General features: G+C 41.2%; 3 protein-coding genes across 12 annotated transcripts in view; 1 reads left to right on the forward strand and 2 right to left on the reverse strand.

The window, feature by feature from the left end:
- Positions 1 to 145: 145 nt before the first annotated feature.
- TEKT1 (tektin 1) overlaps positions 146 to 20,326 on the reverse strand; it is a 20,918-nt gene continuing 737 nt past the window's right edge. The window contains exons 3-14 of one of the 10 annotated variants that reach the window (XM_035342796.1): positions 19,383 to 19,718; positions 18,832 to 18,997; positions 18,428 to 18,556; positions 17,839 to 17,982; positions 16,235 to 16,457; positions 15,382 to 15,617; positions 14,916 to 15,099; positions 6,984 to 7,302; positions 5,843 to 6,183; positions 4,817 to 4,912; positions 3,907 to 3,953; positions 146 to 2,481 (exon numbers count right to left, since the gene is read on the reverse strand). In XM_035342796.1, the coding sequence (XP_035198687.1) occupies positions 14,940 to 15,099; positions 15,382 to 15,617; positions 16,235 to 16,457; positions 17,839 to 17,982; positions 18,428 to 18,556; positions 18,832 to 18,997; positions 19,383 to 19,572 (1,248 nt within the window). In that variant the 5' untranslated portion in view covers positions 19,573 to 19,718 and the 3' untranslated portion in view covers positions 146 to 2,481; positions 3,907 to 3,953; positions 4,817 to 4,912; ... (1 more) ...; positions 6,984 to 7,302; positions 14,916 to 14,939. Of the gene's footprint in view, positions 4,913 to 5,842; positions 6,184 to 6,983; positions 7,303 to 14,747; positions 15,100 to 15,381; positions 15,618 to 16,234; positions 16,458 to 17,838; positions 17,983 to 18,427; positions 18,557 to 18,831; positions 18,998 to 19,382; positions 19,719 to 20,326 lie in introns of those variants that run through there. The other 9 variants (XM_035342793.1, XM_035342795.1, XM_035342791.1 and 6 more) reach the window with 9 other exon arrangements.
- PIMREG (PICALM interacting mitotic regulator) lies at positions 2,337 to 8,753 on the reverse strand. The gene is made up of 5 exons (XM_035343449.1): positions 8,728 to 8,753; positions 6,984 to 7,302; positions 5,843 to 6,183; positions 4,817 to 4,912; positions 2,337 to 2,481 (listed from the first exon to the last, which is right to left on the reverse strand). The coding sequence occupies exons 1-5, from the start codon at positions 8,751 to 8,753 to the stop codon at positions 2,337 to 2,339; spliced, it is 927 nt and encodes a 308-aa protein (XP_035199340.1).
- Positions 9,521 to 14,620, forward strand: FBXO39 (F-box protein 39). Its single transcript, XM_035342800.1, has 3 exons — positions 9,521 to 11,917; positions 12,952 to 13,128; positions 13,887 to 14,620. The coding sequence occupies exons 1-3, from the start codon at positions 10,904 to 10,906 to the stop codon at positions 14,013 to 14,015; spliced, it is 1,320 nt and encodes a 439-aa protein (XP_035198691.1). The 5' UTR covers positions 9,521 to 10,903; the 3' UTR covers positions 14,016 to 14,620.

Genomic DNA, 20,326 nt, shown 5'->3' on the forward strand with positions numbered 1-20,326 from the left:
TTGAATTGTTCATTTCAGGCACACGGGAGAAAGTTGCATTCTTCATCCTCATCTGGAGCTGTCTCAGGATAGGAGTCCCTAAACACAAAAAATTCCAACTTACCTCTTCAGCTTCTGTAATAGCAATGATTCCTCCTTGTCTTTGTTCATAGTTTCAGCAGAAATTATAGTTTTAACAAGGTAATTTCACTTCAGTGCTGTTTAATCACTCAAGTGTAACTATAGGTTCCTACTGATGATCCTAAATTAAGTCCCCTATTTAAAAAAAAAAAAAAAAAAAAAAAAAAGTAATAATACATTTTTCTGGATGAAAAGAGCTCCTTTTTTTTCAGAACTAGGAAATAGCCTGGACCAGCTAGAATCCTGTGCCATGGACTCTGGAATTGAAGGTCAGGTGTTGGTATTTCTCTTTCCTTCATTTAAGACCAAGTCCAAGGTAAGGGCTTGATAGTTTATCCTCTATGTGTATTTATCCCAATAAGCTACCTTTGAAACTGGTTATCATTGTCTGGGGAGGGTGGAGGTGGTGGAAATATGAAACAACTCTGGCAGATAAGTTCCTATTTGTAAAATTGACAGAACTTAGCGGGGAGAGGGAGGGCACAGAATGGAGAGGCAAGATTACCGTGACCTACTGGGAGATGGGGTACCAGAGATCATAACACTAAAAAATCACAACTTTTACAGATAAAGTTATTCTGTGAGTACTGATGTAGGACCCAGAATGGCAGGCTTCTCACAGAACCCCAAGCCTTCTGTATAAACTTTTCTATTTGTGGGGAAGGGAAGGAGGCAGTCCTCTTATTACTGAATTCCTAAAGGGAAACAAAGTTGTACATGTTCTTTCAGTCTACAGTTTTATGAAGCGTATACTTTTAGATCGTGTTTGTCAGTGAGAAGGTTCTATCTGGTGACAAATGTTTATATTTCTTATGGCTGCCTTGTAAAGATTCAAAAATGTAAAATAATGTATTTCTTAATATGAAATAAGGAGTAAGATTTCTACAACTGGTATAGATTTTGATGTGTGCTGGTTTTTAAAATCTTATATTAGCCACTAAAATAAAACCTTCCTTGCCTTTAAGCCAGTAGTGTCCCACACTGTTTTTATTTGTGGTGTTAGTATAGAAACTGTTTAATATGGTTGACTATCTGAAATAAAGACTTAAATCTGTGAACAGACGTCAACCTGTGAACTCCAATCCTCCTTTTTGAAAAGAAGTCATACAAGAAGAGGTTTCAATAATGAGGAACCATCCTTGTGAAAGCTTTATAGAAGGAGTTTCAGTACATGCAAGTAATAACTTCAAGGTACCATTCCATATAGAAAGTTTTTTTGTTGTTGTTTTATTTAAAAACACACACACACAAAAAAAAACTACCTCAGAAAAATCACACAAAGTAAAGCTCACACCAGTCATCTGACAGCCTAGATGTCTGGGATGTTTCCAGGCTTTATTAACTGTTTCAATATTTTATAAGTTTAGTTTGACAAGAGAAAAGGAAATTGGAAGCAAGTTTAAAAATCAGTAATTACACATAAATCAGAATTGAACATGACTGCTTTCTCATATTTATACTTAATACCATTAAAACATAGGCTGTTCCAGTTTTACCAAATTCTATGTGCATCTTAAAAATGATTGTAGATAAAAGTTTACCAACTCAATCTTTTGTTTGAAGGTACATCTTACAGTGAAAACAATTCCAAAAGACTATACCAAACTGCTACCATAGGAAACAGCCCTGGTGTTGAATTCTAGAAGCTTGAGAAATCTTTGCTTTAGTTTGAAAGACAAAAGTTGGGCTAACCTAACAGCAGTCCTTAGGCTGTGAGTTAAAGTCCTAATGTGGCTCCACTGTTGTGGCTTGAGTGACTCCACAGAAACCTGTTGCCTTGGAATGGCATTTGTGGTCAGAACGCAAGCAATTATTGTTTCTTTAACTTTCACTTAAACATGCTTTTAGTTTGTTAGTATTAAAAAAAAAAAAAAAAAAAAAAAGGTTTTGAAAATAACAGATCGCTAGTTTCAGTATAGTATAAATCTGTGACCCTTGCTCTGACCATAGTCAGTGCAACATGTTTCAAAGTACTACCTGCCTATGAAAGCCACTTTCAGGATGGTCCCTTATCTCAGTAGGAGATAATACATCATGGTACAAATTTCATTTGACTTTAAAAGAGAAAGCAAGGGAATGGAAGTCCCAGGCTGCTTTGTTAAGAAAGATTTTTAAAATGTAATTGCTTATTTAAAATAGTCAGTTATGTTCAAAGCATAGAGTACAGTCTCTCAGGTCCTAATCAAAGTCTTCCTTTAGATATACTCAAACCAACGCTACTTATAGCCACCTCTGTCCAGGTACCAACTGCTCAACAGTTTCTTTGCTTGCCTTCTGATAGCCTGAGAAAATTTCTGAGATCGATGTACAGACTGCAAGTTTTGTGCCATTTGACAGTAGTAGTTTGATATCGCATGCTGCCTGCAGAAGAATAAGACTACCATTAGTAGCATGAAGTCGACAAGGCTAAGTAACTGGTTGTTACACAAATTGCTGGAAAAATGGCAGACAGGAGCAACAAAGGACAAGATCTGGGAGCAAGGAGGGAGGTGGTCTGGTACTTCCACTGAACACTTCTGAAAACTAGCAAGAAAATATTTAGTTACCTTCAGTGAGCATAAATGGCAGTACAAAAATTAAGTATGGCAATACTTTAACTAGCAACAAGAGCATTTCTTATGATATAATGTAATTCATTAAAACAGATACATCTGAGCAATGCATGGAGCTGGCAACTATCACCAGTTTGAGAACAAAGGCTTGTTTCATTATGGAAAAGATTAAATGGAAGCTGTAATAATATAATTAATGGCAATTGAATACCACAAGAGAAGGTAATATGCTGGAGTGTAAGCACACCTCCAGAAAAATGTATTTCACAACTATTCCAAATAGGGGTCCTACAAACAAGGAAGTGTTGGAGCACATTGCATGCATCTACACAGGCAGGAGAACTGGACCAAATCACTCAGAGGAAGCAGTACACACAGCTGTTGGAAGCTTCAATCAAGCATTTGAAACTGCTCCCAGGTAGCAGAGAGAGTTGCGTTTTACTTTTTTTTTTTTCTTAACAGTTACAGAAATCAAGTTCTTATACCTGTGTTGCAAGAATAAGAAGTAGTATTCATTATGTAATTTTCCCTTCAAACAAAGAATACTTCAGATGTTAACAGGTAAAGATATTAATGTCACAACACAGATCACAGTGAAGGTAATCAAGGCTCTTAGGACATTCTCATAGCAAACCTGGTAATGGTTCAATGAGTTGATACTAGAAGGTGATTTTCAGAAACACAAAACAAAGAATTCATGCATCTACTTAGGTGCAATTGTGTTTAACACAATTACACAATAACACAATAACAGCAACATAGGTATCATCTACTGTTTTTATCGCAGCATCATGTTAACTGCTAAAACAATGCTAGGGATGGAAAATAAAGGCTGTAAAATTAGCTCAGGGTAATAATTTGTTCTGTCATTGTCATGCTTTGCGATCTTTATTATTAATCAGTAAGAACTGAGATAAAGTGACAAAGACATTAGTACCAGTAGTTTTCTGATCTGGGGTGAAAAAAGCTGCTGTTTGCATAGAAGCCCAATTTACGGTTCATTGCAAAGATGCAAGGTCTCACTAATCTTCAATACAGAGGCTGCTTCACAACTGCACAATGATCTGCTGTAGCAGAGAATGCCAAAGTGAATATGAGGGAAAGAACCCTTTGGTTCCACACAATAAGATTCTAAGAAAACTTAGAGTTAATATGTCTGTCCCTCTCCAAACAGCAGTTTTTCTCCTCACAGGTGCATGCAGGTATAGTCAAAGTAAGTGAACAACTACTTTACCTTGTTGATACTATCTTCAGTTACGAATGAGAGAAACTGTCATATCACTAACAGATGGGAGAATATTAGGAGTGAGATTTAGTAAATTTTCATGTATATTGTCATTAACTTTTACAGGAGTAAACCTGTAGCTATCTAAAAATGATGCCATTGGTAGAAGTTGAATTTTTGGAATTGTGCAGGATTTCAAGCCTTTATCTCTTTGTAGATAAAAGTAGTTAATGCTAAGCCTTCGCTAGAAGATTAAAGTACCTTGACTTTTAATTACTGAATGCCTGACATCAAGTGTTCTATGAGAGAAAGGGGTTTAGGGAACTGTTCTGCATTGAAACTCCTGACCTTCAGTTTTTACTGACTGAATAGGCCTACTTCAGCATGACATAACCTTTACAAATGCAACAGCCTACCACCTCATGGATTAACCAAGGTTTTCTACAAGAGGCTTCTGCATCCTCTAAATTTTAGGGCATAGTTCAAATTGGCTATTTGTAAACATAACTATATAACAAAAGCTTTTTTCTTATAAATGTGCACACACCAAGGATAGCTAAGTGTCTGTGCAATGATTTGGAGTTTGTTTTTTTGACATGCCTGGATTGACAGCTCTTTTAGACAGAGGTAGCAGGATACTGTTCTCATACAAAGTAAAAGTTAGGCTCTGACTGGGAGAAATCAGACTTCTACAGCAAGAAACATGAAGACAGGGTGAGTATCTGACAGGTTTTAGAAGCTGCAAGTCCAACTACTGATATAATATGCACAAGTGTCGAAGAAAGAATGGCTCTGCTATGTTACAACTGAGAAAGTTCTGCAGCTATTCCTCATCCTGAGTTAAAGCAATCACCTGGCCTAGTGTTCAAGAGGAAGGTGGCCCATTGCTAAGAGTTGGGGTATCATTAGCAGTATTTACCTCTCATCTTGTACAATACCATCATCAAGTGCCTGAGAGAGGTGCTTCAGTTGGCGAATCCCTGAGGAGACCAGTTCCAACTCACTCTCAAACTCTCTGCAAAAAGGATGTTTATTATTAGAGATGAAACCAGGCAGACTGACTAGGTGACACTGCACAAGCCTCTATCCCTGCAGTAAAAACTCAAATTACCTCCAGACTACTGAGAGAAGCTTGGGCCTGTAATAATTATGTTCTTAATTCTACTGACCAGCTGCTTCACATCTCCATTCATCCTATAGATAGCTATCCTCCAGTTCAATGACTGATCTCAGATTCTTGAAGTTTAGAGAGCTTCTAGCTTTTGACATTTCTCACATGACTTTGACCAAGACAAAAGCATACCCGGTACATTATAAAATACTCCCTTAGCTCACAACCCTTTCTCTAGTTTAGTGACACAGTTTAATGGTGGACTTGGCAGTGGTAGGTTAAAGGTTGAACTAGCTGACCTTAGAGATCTTTTCCAACCTGAATTAGATGATTCTATGATTCTAATTTGTGTTAAATCTTTAAGGCAAGAGGAATCTCTCTGCTCTGTATGAAGAGCTTGGCATAGGCAGAACTCTTTGAAGTATCTCTGCAATACAAATAGCAGCATTAGCAAGACAGTGCTAAGTAGAAGATGCATTGAGAGCTTCTTTACCAGAAAAGCAACAACAAAGAGTTCAGGTATATTCCTAGAGTCAGATGTGGTTTGGTGCTGAGAAACATGCTGTAAACTTTCTAATCCAATGGGAGAGTGAATAAAAAGGAAGCTCTTCCTTGTCATGGCACAAAATGAACATTCACAGTTCAGCTTTATGCAGCGTTCGGCCCCTTTCTATTCAGCAACCTGTAACTACTACTTTCCTAACAGCATACAATTTCAGTGGAATAGGATAACAACCTTCATACCTTGCCATTCATCTTACAAGATACTCTAATTACAGTAATAAAAAAAAGCAATAAGTTTTACACACACACACACACAAAAAAGTGACTTACATCATTCTGCTGGCAGGAGCAGGTGATGAATAGGGGCTCTTAAGCGCTGCTGCTCTTCTTGATCTCCGGAGTGGGACAGCATCTTCACCATGCCAGGATGGGAAACCCCTCCATTCTCTATGTTCTGACACCGTTGTTGGCCCAAGCGAGGCTCTTTTGCTGGATCTTGGGGTGTCCATGGAACTGGCTGCTGGAGTAACACTATCCTCATTATGGCAAGGGATTTGAGGCATAGTACTTCTTTTCTTGGAAGAACTGGTTGCATGGCTTCTCCTACCAACGGATTCATCTGGAAAGGCCATAATCGAGTGTATTGGGTTTTGGCGAGTCTTCTGTATTTTCTGAAAGGTGCATTAGACAGACATGTTAAGCTAAATGAATTAAGTCAGCCTAGAGTCTGGAAACAGAAAGATTAGGAACATTTGAGCTGAATCCCTAGTTTTCATTTTCATATCAGGTTTACCCATTTGGGTTCGAGGAATCATTTGCTCCCCTAATCCTTAGAACTTGACAAGGACTTCAGCAGGCACTGGAAGAGAGAGCCTGCTGCTTTTGTGCAGGAAAGAGACAGGCTGTCTGGTACATACTTGATATGCCTAGAGTCTGCCTCCAACAGGAGAGCAGTGCAAACTTTAGGTTGCTATCCTGCTACCACCTACTGGCTTTTGTCAGTCCAAATTTAGATTGACTGTTATGAAGAACGTGCTAATAAATAGCACAGGTGCAGGAAAGATCTATATACATATATTTATAGGTATAAAGCTACGCATTTCACAGAAACAAACATATGCAAGCAATGGCAGTCTCTACCCACCTTCTTCCTTCATGAAGGCTGCTCTGTCATACATGATGAAATACAGTAGGGGAAAAGGGTTTTGTTAAACAATTTCTCATGTTTAGTTTTTTCACCATCCTCCCTGTTCTGCCAGGACCACATTTTTTCTGGATAATAAAGGCAAGGATTATCTAACAAGGATAACATTCTACTAATGAGTAACTATGAGCCAACCACTATGTTGTGCAGTACATAGAATAAACTCTCTGGAATACATTGTTCTTTACATCAGAGTCCAGAAATCTTGGAACTGAAGTTGAAGCACAAAATAAACTCTACCTACTCTCCAGTGCAAAGGCAAAGTACCTGGGACACCATTCTAAAAGCATTTCTTGCTGTTCTTGTAATACTCCGGAGAGTTTGGCACTTTCCTCTTGCTTCCATACTTTCCCAAGTTGGGGTCTCATGGAAATTCAGCTCTACTTGTTTTAATGGTATTCGCTTCCTTAGAGACATACGGATGGTATTGAGAGAACTCAAAGAAGCCCTTCTCTTGAATTTGTCTGGTACAGGGCTGTCATTTTCATCGAAGTCAGCTAGGAGATGGTGTTTCCGCCAGCCCATTGTTGCCTTGACATTTTGGAGCGTAGATACCATCTTGTTCCAGTTGTTGGTCAATCTATTTCTGAAACAATCAGAATAAGAACAAAAATTAGCGCAAAGTGCATCAGTATGGAAAAGGAGAGATTGGATATCACATATTGCATTTCCAAGGACAGCAGTCCTGGAAAGCTGTGACTCAAGCACACCAGGTAGAATGCGATTTAACTGCAAGTTTCTTGATGTCTCAGACTAAGGTCCCACAGCCTAGCTTATCAGGTTTATTTTTGGTAAGCTGCCGATCGCTATGGATTATTTTATGTCGGAAAGTCCTGCACAGGCGGGATACCGGGACGGGTGCAGCTGCTGCCCCAGGATTGAGTTCGCTGCTGCCAGCCCGACGCTGCCGAGCACAGCACAGTGCACCGGTCCTCTGAAGCCCGCGGCAGCTGATGCGGCAAGCCCAGGCGACGCGGTTCTTCCACACGCAAGAGACGTTGGAAACCACGGCTGCGAAAGACAGTAACGGCGATACCAAGGCTGGGGGAGAACAAGCTCAAGCCCTGTACGGCCTCCCGCTTGTGCGGCAGGGGACGCGGCCCGCGACAGGGACGTTCAGACCGCCGCGGCTCGGGACTGCACCTACCGGGACCGGGACCAGGACCGGGCCGGCCGATGCAGCCGTCCCCGCCGCTGCGTTCAAATCCCGCCCCGCCCCCCTGCGTTCTGGATTGGCCGGCGCAGCCGCGCGCGCACTCCCATTGGCTGAGCCCCGCGCGCACACGCGGAGGCCGTTAGACGCGCGGCCACCGCCCAGGGTGGGTCGGGGTAGCTGTGGGAGCGGAGCGCGGCGCGGCGCTCGGAGGGGGAGGTGCGTGGTCTGTCCCTAGGAGCCCCGACGCTGCCGCCACGCGGCCGCGGGTGCTGCAGGGGGCGATGGCGGCAGGCAGCGCTCTGCGCCTCCCCTCGCTCTCTCCCCACCGTCCCGAGCTTAGCGGCCTTGAGCGCATCTCCCCCAGCAGCGATAGCAAAGTATTCACAGGCTGGTTGCCCTGTTGGGAAACCACTTCTGCTGTTGCTGATAATTATAAGACAAGTCTTGAAAGGCTTTTTTGTTGTTGTTTTGCACTACTGGCTTACTTCGTTGCTGGAGAAGACAGAGCTGGAGAAGACACAGTGTTGTAGTGGAAACTGCTTGGGGGGTCCTCTAGCAAATCAGGCAGCAAAGAAAGGACAAGTGCTGAGAATGTGGTTAGTTTTGGTTTGCATCCTACCCCAGAGGAGAACAAGTAACACATTTATCTTTAAAACAGTTGTACCTGAAAAATTGATCTTGGAAAGAGCTGTAGCAGTTAGCAGTTTCCTTTTTTTGTTTTGTTTTGTTTGTTTGTTTGTTTTTGTTTTTCTTTTGTGTTTTTTTTTTTTTTTCTCTTTCTTTTCCCCAGATTTGTTTATCTGCCTTCAAACGCAGAGCTGACTGGTCTCTACACCTTGCATAGCCAATGCTTACCCTAGAGTCTTGTCTGGTTTGCCCATTGACACTGCAGGATACCTTGCAAGTCACGCCAGTGGCTGGTAAGCATACTTTCTAGGACTTGCAAAGCACTACAGTTTTAAAATTCCCACATGACAGCTTTTGTACCCCTTTGTATTCATAAACTTTAAAGTGGGCAAGTACATCCCAAGAAATAGTCCCTTATTAATAGAAATGTATTTCTGTGTATTACAGCCATATATTCTATTCTGCTGTCCTCTGCCCATTAGCTTGATGGCTTCCAGATAGTTGCAACTTTGTTATGCCTTTCCCCATGCCCAATTCTGTCACTCTAGGGAAGGTTTCAGGCTCCTTTCACTTGGAACCTGCTGCCTGAACCACCATATTTTGAGACTTGGCTTGAATATATGGACAGGCAAAAAGAAAGTGGTCATTCATCTACAGACTTCCTAAATGACTGACAGTTCTGCAAAACAAAGAGGCCTTCATAGGGTAGGGGGAGATTTGGTTCCCCAGTAAGGCAAAGTCATGTGGTAATCAGAGCCACATGCTCACTTTGGAAGGTTTATCCTTTTGGATCCGCACTTCGGATCTGGGACGACAACAACAACAACAACAAAAACTAGGAATGGACATGGTGCTAACGGAACCACCTGCACGTGTTGACACATAAATAACGTATGTGAGAACCCCAAGGCAAAAGGGAAGCAGCAGGAAGAAGCTGAATTAGGCAGTCAGCCTGTCCTTTTAAGCCAGTTAATAGAATTAATTTAGAGCTATTTGAGACTTTGCAGTTTTAAACAGACTCTCAAGGATCTGCATTTCTTCATCTTCTTATGGTCCCTATCTCCAACCATCTCATCTTTGTTACACCAACAGAGTAACACATACAATGGAGGAAAGGTAGATTTTTTTTTTTTTTTTCTGGAGATTGGCATAATCTACTTTTGAGATGCATTGTCTTTTGGTCATGCCAGCCAGTGAGCCTTGAGTTTCAACCCCAAGAGCTAAGCAGTGATTTACCAAGTGTACATGATAAGTAAGACACATGCACTGTAGAGATGGAAAGAAAATTCATTCTGAATGAATGCCCACAGCTGTTGGTAGAACCAAATGATAAACTGATCTGTAAAAGGCCTCATGAAAACAAGCGCCTAACCATGGGACATAGTTTGTATTTTACAGATGAAGTTTGTGATTAGTAAATTAAAAGATATGAAATGCATCATTTTCCTTCTTGGCTTTTTATTGTCTTTCCTTAGATGATGAAACAAGTCTGCTTATCTTTTTCATTGTCTTTACCTCAGCCCAAGTGACTTGTTTAAAGTTGGCTTTGTTTGCTGTTTGCTCTAGCATGGCTCCAGTTGTTGTGACATCACAAAAGTTGCCTCTTTGCTCAGTAGCAACGACCAAACTTTGGGGAGGGGGCGGTGAAGGGGGAGGTACAGAAAACAGATCATGAACTCAGGAGGACGACTATCCATCAGAGCTGGAAAGGTGCTCAGGGAGCTGGACAGAGTCCAGCCTTGAGAGTGGAACAGGTAACATCTTGCATCATGGTTGTTTCCTTGTGTTTTATTACTACCCGGCTGGACTCCTGACTCACCAGCCTTCCAGTCCACTGGAGCAAAATGTCTCAACAGCCTGTTTGAACCAAGTAATAGAGTAGCTTACAATGCTTATTACTCTCAAGAGGGATTGTTCTTTTGTCTAAGACAGGGCGTTACTTCCAATTGTCTTGAAACAGTATTCCAGGGGCTAAGGACAGTTATGTGCAATAGCTTTGCACAGACAGTACTGCTCATCTCTGTACATCCCAGAAGGCTGGACATGTTTCTACACTAGGTATCAGGCCCCAAAACATTATTAATTGCAATGACTCACACCATTTCCCTGTTTAGCTAGACTAGAGGCCAAAAAGTTCAAAGATAAATCCTGTGATTGTTCTTTACTCATTTTTTTTTTCTTTTGATTTAGGTTAGACCATTGTTTAGACACAAGAACTTGCTTGATCCTGACAGCTTGAGTATAGAAGCAAAGAAAGGACTGTTGCTTTTGAATGTAAAGAAGCAAACTTTTAGCTGTTTGCTTGAAAGACCATCCTGTTGGAAATTACCAGAAATTTAGCCACATCTTTCTTAATCTAAGCTTGGTTCAACACTCAGAGGAGACGTGAAAAATTGTCTCCTCAATGGAGGATGACATTGACCCTGAGCAGAGCTCCTGGGCTGATCTACCTGATGTCTGTCTGAGACATGTCTTCCACTGGTTAGATGACAAGGATAGATTTCGGGCTGCATTGGTCTGTAAAAAATGGAGGCAGGCCATGTACTCAGGATCCCTCTGGAGAACCAGAACCATCACATTCAGTGGTCGGCCATCAAGGGCACACAGGTTTGAATTTAAGACTGCACTGTGGTATGTCAAAAAATTTGGCAAGTATTTGGAGCACCTTGAAATCAAGTTATTGTATCCTTACAATACAGTCATTACTCAAAAATTTCAAGCAACTATGAGAGGTCTTCTTTCACACTTGGGTAAATGTAACAGTCGCCTCATATCCTTGAGCATCAAGAACCTGGAATTAGACCGCCTTGTCTGGAAAAACATGGTCAGGGCTCAGTTTCTCAAGAACTTAGGTACCTTCCTGAAAAGAATGAGCAAACAGCTTGATTATCTCAACTTAAAAGGAGCAAGAGTAACCTTAGAAGAAGGCTGTGTGCTTCTGAATTCTCTGAGCTGCTTGACTAATAAAAGCTTTATATCAGAAATCAATATCGAGGATTTCTTCAGTCCCCACCTTCCTGTCTACAGCAGCATTTTGTTTCACCAAACCATGTCCAAGTTCCACAGCCTGGTTATCCTGACTTTCAATTATAATTGCATCTCTGATGAACTGCTGGACATCCTGCGGGAGCACAGCGCTCATTCCCTCTGCACCTTGAATATCAAATGTCATATCCATGACCCTCATGGGCAAGTGGTCTTGGGAATGTCATGGGCAAACTTGGCCAAGACAGCCCCAAAACTGAATGTCAACTTCTTCTTTGAAAGAGTTATGAAGCATGATCACCTAGCCAGGATCCTGCTAGTGGAAATCCCAGTCAGGAGCATCAGTTTACAGAGCTGCCGTTTCAGTGATCCAGACTGGATGATGAGACCTACCCTCACCAGCCTCCTTCCAGCCTACTGGCATGTGCTGCAGGTAAGGTGAGCAATAGTGACAGCTTAGAGCGGTAGTGACAACTTATGCCAAAGCTAGGCAAAGTAATCATGTAGGCATTCTGCATAACAACAGTCACCTATAGGAATTCCTGACCACTTCAGTTTTATTTTTAAGGTAATTTTCAGGAGAATTAGTTATTCCAGTGTTCCAGCTGTAGTCCAGTTCAGGTAATTGGCAGTGTTTGGACAATGCTCTCAGACGCACAGCCTTTTTTGTGGGGGTGGTCCTTTGGGGACCCAGGAGTTGGACTCGATGATAATTGTGGGTTCCTTCCAAACCAGGAATTTGTAACTCTATGATTAATTATTCTTCCCTAGTTACAATGTTTGTGATGCTGTTCTTCACTAATGGCAGGCTGTTGTCAAGTTGCCCTCATAAAATATCAAAATCAAAAATACTGGTGATCATAATGTCAGCTGTGAGCTAAAAGAACCTTTCAGGCAAGAAAGCATCATTTTTGTAGAAAAGGTGTTCTGCCAAAGCACTTTGTTATCATGGAGGTTGCATCACAAAAGGTGTGCAACAGCTGACCCATGTAAATGACTTACCTGGTCTGTACATTCTTGAGGGAAGCACATGGCCTTACAACTGATTGTTACTGACAGCTTTCTTTAAGTTCCATTACATTGTAGAGTTTTGCAATAAACACCAGTGATCTGTAAAGCTTTCTAGAAGTTGTCATTGGATGTACTCTTTTATCTTTGATCATTTATGGTATGTGAAATAATACCATGGCATGAGCTGTGGGTCGTCTAGAAGATGCTAGAAGTCCACTAGAAGTTGTGTGTCTCTTAGGATGGTACGTCATACACAATTGACCCCTGTCTTAAGGGAAGAATGGAAATTAGCATTGCATATACTTCTGTCATAATAAAAAAGTGATTCTTTGATAGTGTCAAGGTTCAAAGTTGATCTGCTGGCAGTCACTTCAGTTAGCAAATTTGAGAAATCCAGTTGCTACTGCACTCACAAGCTTTTTTCAGTGGTACTAACAGTGTTCTTTCTTTTTCAAGAAATTAACACTTGAAGTAAACAATGACCATGAGGTGCTGGATGATGAACTGCTACAGCTCATCTTATCATGCAGGAGGTTGTTTTTTCTGAAAGTCTGGGCATTTCTTAGTGTCACCTTTATGGAGATGCTGCTACATAATCGCGCAGAAAGGAAATGCTTTTTGACTACCATAAAGGTAAGACTTTGTGCTTCAGAACTCCTGTTACCTTCCTTCTTCTCCTCCCTATCGAGAGGAATCTGAGGTCACTATATCCATATAAAGGTCACGGAAGGAAAAGTTAACATTACCTTCCCTATATAATGCTTTAGTATTGTAAGGGTCCTGAGAAGCACTCACAGAAGTGGAGCTTCCCAGCCTACTCAGCCATGTACAGAATACTATGTAAGTTCAGTAGCCAGCACCAACCATGCCACAAGTCTCTACTAGTCTAGGGGTTCCTTCTGTCACCTCCCAGGTCAAGCTAGGGATTCTTAGTTACCTCCCAGGCCTGCTATTTGGGTCTATGCTTAAATTGAAGTGTGTGGGTTGAGTCCCAGTAAACTGCAAAAATATGTAAACACATCTCACTGTATAGGGATGCTGTGTTGAACAGGGGCCAGACCACAAATGTAGCTGGTGTAAACCATGCTGCCATGCTACTTTGCCTGCTGGACTCTGAATTTAGTAGATTCTCTTAGATCTGTGCAGATACCACATATGCATCAGTCCTGGGGGATAAGGATCCTTCCTCTTCTCAAAAAAGTCTTTGGCAGGAGATGAGTCAGAGTCTTCACACAGTTTGGAGTAAAACCAGTAAAGACTTCAGGATTTAACTCAAAAAAATTGACTTCTCTAGATCCCTCAATAGTTGTAGAGGCTTCTTGTTGCCGTGAACTTTAATGGGTTGAGACTGCTCCATGTATCTGAGACATGACTGCCATTCATGCACACAGGTCAGGATTTACACAGCCCGACATGAGACCAGTGAGGAGGATCGGCTGTTGCGCGATATTTACAAGAAGTTCAAAAACCTGATTGACTCAGAGCTTAATTATTTTGTCATCACCTACCCAATGGTGTAAGCCACAGGGAGACCCAGAAAAACACCAGTTACATCTACAAATGATGAATGAATCCTTTAGATGGCATTAGTAAGGGATTTAAATCTTGCCAGCGCTGCCTCCAAATGAGAAATACCGTTACAGCAAGAAACAGGGAAGGAACAATTTTACTATCCCCTGGATTAAAATGTTGGATTTGGGAACTGGCCTCCTGTGTCTCCAGCATCATTAATTGTTGTAATTTCTTTGCTTTCCCTCAACAGAACGAGAGGAAGAAATGAGCCCTTTCCCAGTCTTTATATGCACCTCCAGTAAAAACTAGCCCCTCCGCTTTACTCAGTAATTCCCACTGTAGAGTTTCTAACACCTCACATTTGAAGCCCCTCTGATTATTTCCGTTTTACAAATAGGGAAACTGAGATATGGGGTGAGGACGTGATTAACCCCAAATTAACCTTGGCTTGATCTTGACTCGGTTGCAGTCAGATACCCCATCCAATGTATCACCAGTCCCTAGTTCCTGTTGAGTTTAATATACACCTTGTGTCCAGTTCTTAACAGCAGATGTTAAGAAAAAAACATACCTTGGCTAGTCCTAACCATAGTACTCCCACCCACCCCTCCCACTTGCCCATCTTTCCAGCATGTGCCTTATGTGGGAACACCTGCTTTAACTTCCACAACTTCTATACCTCTCAATGGCAAAAGATATCATCGGTTGCACCTGAGATAAATAACATGGAAGGCACTTTCCTTCTTATTCTGGAACTTTATTGCCAAGTGGGAGATTTCATCAGGCATTCTAGAGCATAGAAGTAGCTGTAAATACTAGGTCTGTTTTAATTACCTCATATATCTAGAATGAGAAGATGGCATTAAGACAAACCAGTAAATCTGGAGGTTTGTCAATAAAAATCTCACCAGGAGTTGTTCAGGAAGACGACTTCAAAAGTTGTTAATGCAAACAGACTCTCTCATCTGCATGCAGAGCACTTCATCAATGTATAATGTGTTTGCCTTGACTTGGATCTCCTCCTCCAAGGAAAGCTGTCGTCGGCTCAGACCTTTCAGCTCTGTCTCAGCCTGTGCTAATGTATCCTTTAATCTAACAGGGAAAATATAGACAGACATTATTTGAGAATACATGGACATTTTGTCATATGGGATAAGAATTCCAAGTGGGGAAAAAAAAAAAAAAAAAAAAAAAAAAGAGGATTCATGGTGAGACAATATCCAGACAGCTTACCCTAAAATGTGCTACCCTTAAGCAAAAAGCAATTCCCAACCTTTCAGGGAGGATAGCTGGGACCCAATGTTACTGTGACTATTTAACTTAACCCATTAATATGTACCGCAGTTTTCCCACTCATTCATCATTTCTACTTGCCTTTGAATATTGTTTGTAATCTCTTGAACTTCACTAATCAACCTGTATTGTACTGTGTCGTAGCATAATTCCACATTGGGACGATGGTTTCTTGCTTCCAAGCGAGTTTGAGCCACTTTAACAGGTCCTTCTTTATCAGCAATTGCTTTCTTTAAGGCTGCAATGTTCTTCTCCTGTAAGGCAGTCTCATCCATCACCTTAACAAATCCAACAGAGGGAACTACTGCACACTGCCTCTTACAATGAGTGAAATCATCAAGACCTTTAATAGCTATAGCAATAGCAATCACAGTAACACTCGTTATGTTAAGGTCTTATTTTACTAGAGTATTTTTACAGGTTGCCGAGGATTATGGTTCCTTCATTGGAGAGGAGGTAACATCATTCTAAGTGAGACTGACGATTTAAGTTCAGCAATTAACTCTTAACATCAAGCCCTGTTTTCATGTACTGAACTTTAAGCACATTGGCCCTGATTTAATAAGCTTTTTAATAAGATTGTGCTTTTACAGCACAAATCATGAAAATCCTGTAGGAATACCATGCATCTGAAAATCACAAGGGAAGTCCCAACTTCACTGAAGCCTCAACATTTCCATTGAGAATGATTTCAGAAATAATTTACCTCTGTATCAGTGCACATAGAGCTGGTTCAGTAAAATCTAAGCCGACTGTTATGGGGGTAGTGGGTGGAGGTGGGTGTGGATGGTGGTGGGGGAATGTGGCAGTTCTTGCCGGTATTATGAAGGTAAAATTCTTAACTGCAGTAGCTCAAGACACCAGACTGAGTAAACTGGCTGATAACCCATGCCCATTGTTTCCATCTTTTCACTGACAGACTGCTATCACTTACCAATGCAAGGAGTATTTCTAGCTTGTGCTTGGCATCTCTGACTTCCTTCACCCTGTTTCTAAAAGCAACATTGACCATCTCATATTGCTTGTGCATGTCATTCGCTGTCTGGGAAAGGATGCTGTCAATCAGTGCCCTTAGTGACAGTGAGTTGTTTCTCTGCTTGTCAGCCTTTTCAACATTTATGTTTGAGAAATCTATCCAGTCTTCAGGGCCAATAAAACTGAAAGAGATTCAAAATAAAAGGTCATTGACTGGCAGCATCAGGCCATCTGTGATTTTGTAAATCTGTAATTGCTCCATAAAACCAAATATGTGTGCTAAAAAGAACAAATCAGTACTATAAATCAGTACTATTAACTGCATGCCCCAGTGAGTGCTAATCTTTCTGGGAATTCAACAAATAAAAAATAAAGACCCTCTCTGTCGCAAACATTTCAGAAAGAAATAGGGGTAGTATGGAAACTGTTTTGATAAAAATCACAGAGCAACTTTGTTTTTACTTTCCTTTGCTGATAAGGGAGGAAGGGGTAGACAGATAAGCAAAGTTTCTTGGAACACCTTTTAACATCAGTTAATCTATTCTGGTTTTAAGCAATGTATGAAATTTGCTCTAGTAACTTTGAGCCTCAAAAACTTTTAGTGAATTGCAGTTCTCTAGAAACATGATTATTGTGGCTTATTTCACTGACATATTACACAGATACTAAAGTGATGGACAGAAGTATAAAAAAAATATACAGGCTGATGACGAATGGCTAGTCTGTCTTACAAATACTTACAAAAAGTTACAACAACACCCTGCAACGCTACAGGCTTGTGGGAGAGTGGCTCAAAAGTCGTGCAGAGGAATAGGATCTGGGGGTACTGATTGACGCTCACCTGAACATGAGCCAGCAGTGTGCCCAGGTGGCCAAGAAGGCCAACGGCTTCCTGGCTTGTGTCAGGAATAGTGTAGCCAGCGGGACCAGGGAGGTGATCGTTCCGCTGTACTCAGCTCTGGTGAGGCCGCACCTTGAGTACTGTGTTCAGCTTTGTGCCCCTCAGTACAAGAAGGACATCGAGGTCCTGGAACATGGCCAGAGAATGGCTACAAAGCTGGTGAAGGGCCTGGAACACAAGTCCTGTGAGGAGCAGCTGAGGGAACTGGGGTTGTTTAGTCTGGAGAAGAGGAGGCTCGGGAGACTTTATTGCTCTCTACAACTACCTGAAAGGAAGGTGTGGGGAGCTGGGGGTCAGCCTCTTCTCATATATAACTAGTGACAGGACAAGAGGGAATGGCCTCAAGTTGTGCCAGGGGAGGTCTAGGTTAGAAATTATGAGACATTTCTTCTCAGAAAGAGTGATTAGGCATTGGAACGGGTTGCCCAGGGAAGTGGTGGTGTCACCGTCCCTGAGGGTGTTCAAGGACAGGTTGGACATGGTGTTTAGGGACATAGTTTAGTGGGTGACATTGGTAGTAGGGTGATGGTTGGACCAGATGCTCTTGAAGGTCTTTTCCAACCTTAATGATTCTATGATTTTACTTTAATCTTGCTATTTCTGGAATGGTTCAAAGTAGCTGTATAGTTATCATACATTTGTTGAGCTAAATAACCACTTACTTTCCTTCTATTTTCACTGTATTATCAGCATATCTGACATCAGGAGTGTTGTTTGTCAGGCTAGCACAGTAATTGTCAATCATCAAAGCTGTGAATTTATCCTTCAGATCCATTTCCAGGTTGTATTTTGCAGAACGGTTTAGTCTAGAAGAAGAAACAACCAGACTCTAAGCCAAAGTCTAAGCAGAAGTCTATAACGTATGTGAGAAGAGGTACATTAGTCAATGCAAATGCTGTTACTGAATTTTTCATGCACGAACTCTTAGTTGTAAAGTCACAAAATCTAGAGCATGGTGCTCTATATGAACTCTATATGAGCTCCATATGAACTGATGATATAATCTCCATTGGAATTAAATGCACAGGACTGGATCCTGGGAAGACCAAGGATCATGTGGAAGTGCTTTCAGTTCTAACAGAACTTCCCACAATTAATTATCATGTTATGGATTAAAACTGAAATTCTGTAACTGTTTAGAACTGAAAGTAACTTTGGTTCTGTGTTCAGCCAGATGCTTCAACTTCTCAGGATTATGTCTGTCCTACTTTTCAGATAACCGAAGTTCAGTTATACTCTTTGCCACTGTACCTGATTTGCTCACTGGTTTGTTCCAATGTACGTTCAAGCAAAGCAATAACCCCCTGTAAGACTTCAACTTCTTTGACCAGTTCCTGTTCCACTTCATCATGCACCAAGTCAATCCCAACTCGACTCTGCCTAAATAAAAAGAGGAAAAGCCATCAGTCACATTGTTCAAATGCCTACTGCTAACAGACAGTGGTGAGAACACGGCATATCCAAAGTGTTTCTTTGCCACACTGGTAGTCTGTCCTTTATGGGATCAGGTCCCCAGTGTTAAAACACGTAAATCAGACCATGACTCTGCTGCAGAAGCAGCCCCTCAGTTTTCAGCCTTTTAAGTTACTTGTTAAAAGTTCATTACCTAGATTTTTTTTTTCTCACTCCCTGAATGCTTTTCTTCTTAATCTCACCTGTTCAGGAGACACTTCTGGGCAATGGCAAGTGGCTGTTTGCAGCTCTCCAAGGCTTTCTCCAGCCTGATCTTGAAAGTCAACAGTACCTCTGTCTCATTAACAATTTGTTCAAGTTTGTTATCTAATTCTTGCCTCCAGAATTTTATTTCTTCCAGTCTCTGTTCTGCAGAATGAAAGTTACAAACATCTATTAATACAAGTTGCTCTTAAATGCTACAGCATTGTGAGCCAGATCTTAGATATGGCTAGAAAGAGACTCAGTCCACTGTGGAGTGAATTTAGTGCTGGAGGCTGCTGTGTGGAGACAGTTTTACAACACTGTGTCAGGAAGTTGGGGTGAAATAGCTTTCTGCACGTTTTAGACAGGTATGTATTTTATATTACATATGAAATAATCCACTTAAAAATATTTTTGATAATGTTCTGCATTTTTCCATGAGATCAGATAACATAGCATTGACATATATTCCTATCCACAATCACCTATTTTTTAAGTCCAGTCTAAACATACAGCTCAGATGATACCTGCAGAGCACACATGGGATTACCTATTTTCTTGTTGACATCATTTCGGGTTTTCTGAGTTGTCTTTTCTATTTCATCCACCAGCCTCTGACTCTCAGCTATCATGCGCTCTGAACTGGATTTCTGAGACTCTGTACTGGCACACTGCATCTTGTTTGCAACATGCCATTCGGAAGGATGAAACTTCGGTGGTTCTTGAAACAGTCTGGCCATTGTTTTTTGGAAAGGTTCTGAATATAACACAGGTCAGTTCTTGGAATGTGGAACCTGAAATCAGGAGTAGCATTATATTTGGCTGCAGAAGCAAGAAGGGATGAATACGGTCCAGGAGGGTGGGAAAAAAGTCTCGCCCCTTTAATCTGCAAAATGACACAGATATTAAAAGAAATAATTTCATGCTCAAGGTTCCCCAGGAGATTGCTAAGATGTGGAGGAGGGGATTTGGTGTGCGTGAATGAAGAACCGAGAATTTGGGAATGGAAACTAAGAGGAAAGAGAGACAATCAGAGAAAGCTGAAAAAAGTGAACTAGTATAAAAGTTAAATAATGTCCCACAGGTTGGAGAAGTAAACATGCTTTAAGAACATGGCTGGAGAGATGCATAAACTTTAGACTGCAAAACAAACAAGCAAACAAAACTAACAGTCATTAGAAAAATATGTGGAAAAGGAACCTTAAAAAATTGAAAACCAGAAAAAAAAGGAAACAGAAAAGCCTAGGGAGCGCTAGAGGAGAACACAGAACAAAGCCTACTTGGGACTCTTCTAATGTAGGGTTAAACTGATGCCCAAAATTTATGCAAAATTACAGCAATTTGACTGAATATCAATTTTCCTATTCTTGCACTATGTTTATCCAGTGCTTCTGAGATAACTCCTCTCCACAGGGACAGCATTTCTTAATTTCCTCAGCAACACACGGTTTTGCCCACACACTAGCACAGGTATCCTTAAACACCACTCCCCCG

The sequence above is a fragment of the Oxyura jamaicensis genome, chromosome 19 (assembly GCF_011077185.1).
Source record: "Oxyura jamaicensis isolate SHBP4307 breed ruddy duck chromosome 19, BPBGC_Ojam_1.0, whole genome shotgun sequence".
Taxonomy (NCBI): domain Eukaryota; kingdom Metazoa; phylum Chordata; class Aves; order Anseriformes; family Anatidae; genus Oxyura; species Oxyura jamaicensis.

What these genes read in the sequence shown, in the direction of transcription:
- PIMREG (XM_035343449.1), bottom strand. Translation starts at nt 8,753, where the DNA reads ATGGGCAAACCAGACAAGACTCTAGG. An exon ending in CTTTTAGAATGGTGTCCCAG is followed by an intron (nt 6,184 to 6,983) that starts GTACTTTGCCTT and finishes TGCACCTTTCAG; the next exon opens with AAAATACAGAAGACTCGCCA. An exon ending in GCTCCTGCCAGCAGAATGAT is followed by an intron (nt 4,913 to 5,842) that starts GTAAGTCACTTT and finishes TCCTTTTTGCAG; the next exon opens with AGAGTTTGAGAGTGAGTTGG.
- FBXO39 (XM_035342800.1), top strand. Translation starts at nt 10,904, where the DNA reads ATGGAGGATGACATTGACCCTGAGCAGAGCTCCTGGGCTGATCTACCT. An exon ending in CCTACTGGCATGTGCTGCAG is followed by an intron (nt 11,918 to 12,951) that starts GTAAGGTGAGCA and finishes TTCTTTTTCAAG; the next exon opens with AAATTAACACTTGAAGTAAA. An exon ending in GCTTTTTGACTACCATAAAG is followed by an intron (nt 13,129 to 13,886) that starts GTAAGACTTTGT and finishes TCATGCACACAG; the next exon opens with GTCAGGATTTACACAGCCCG.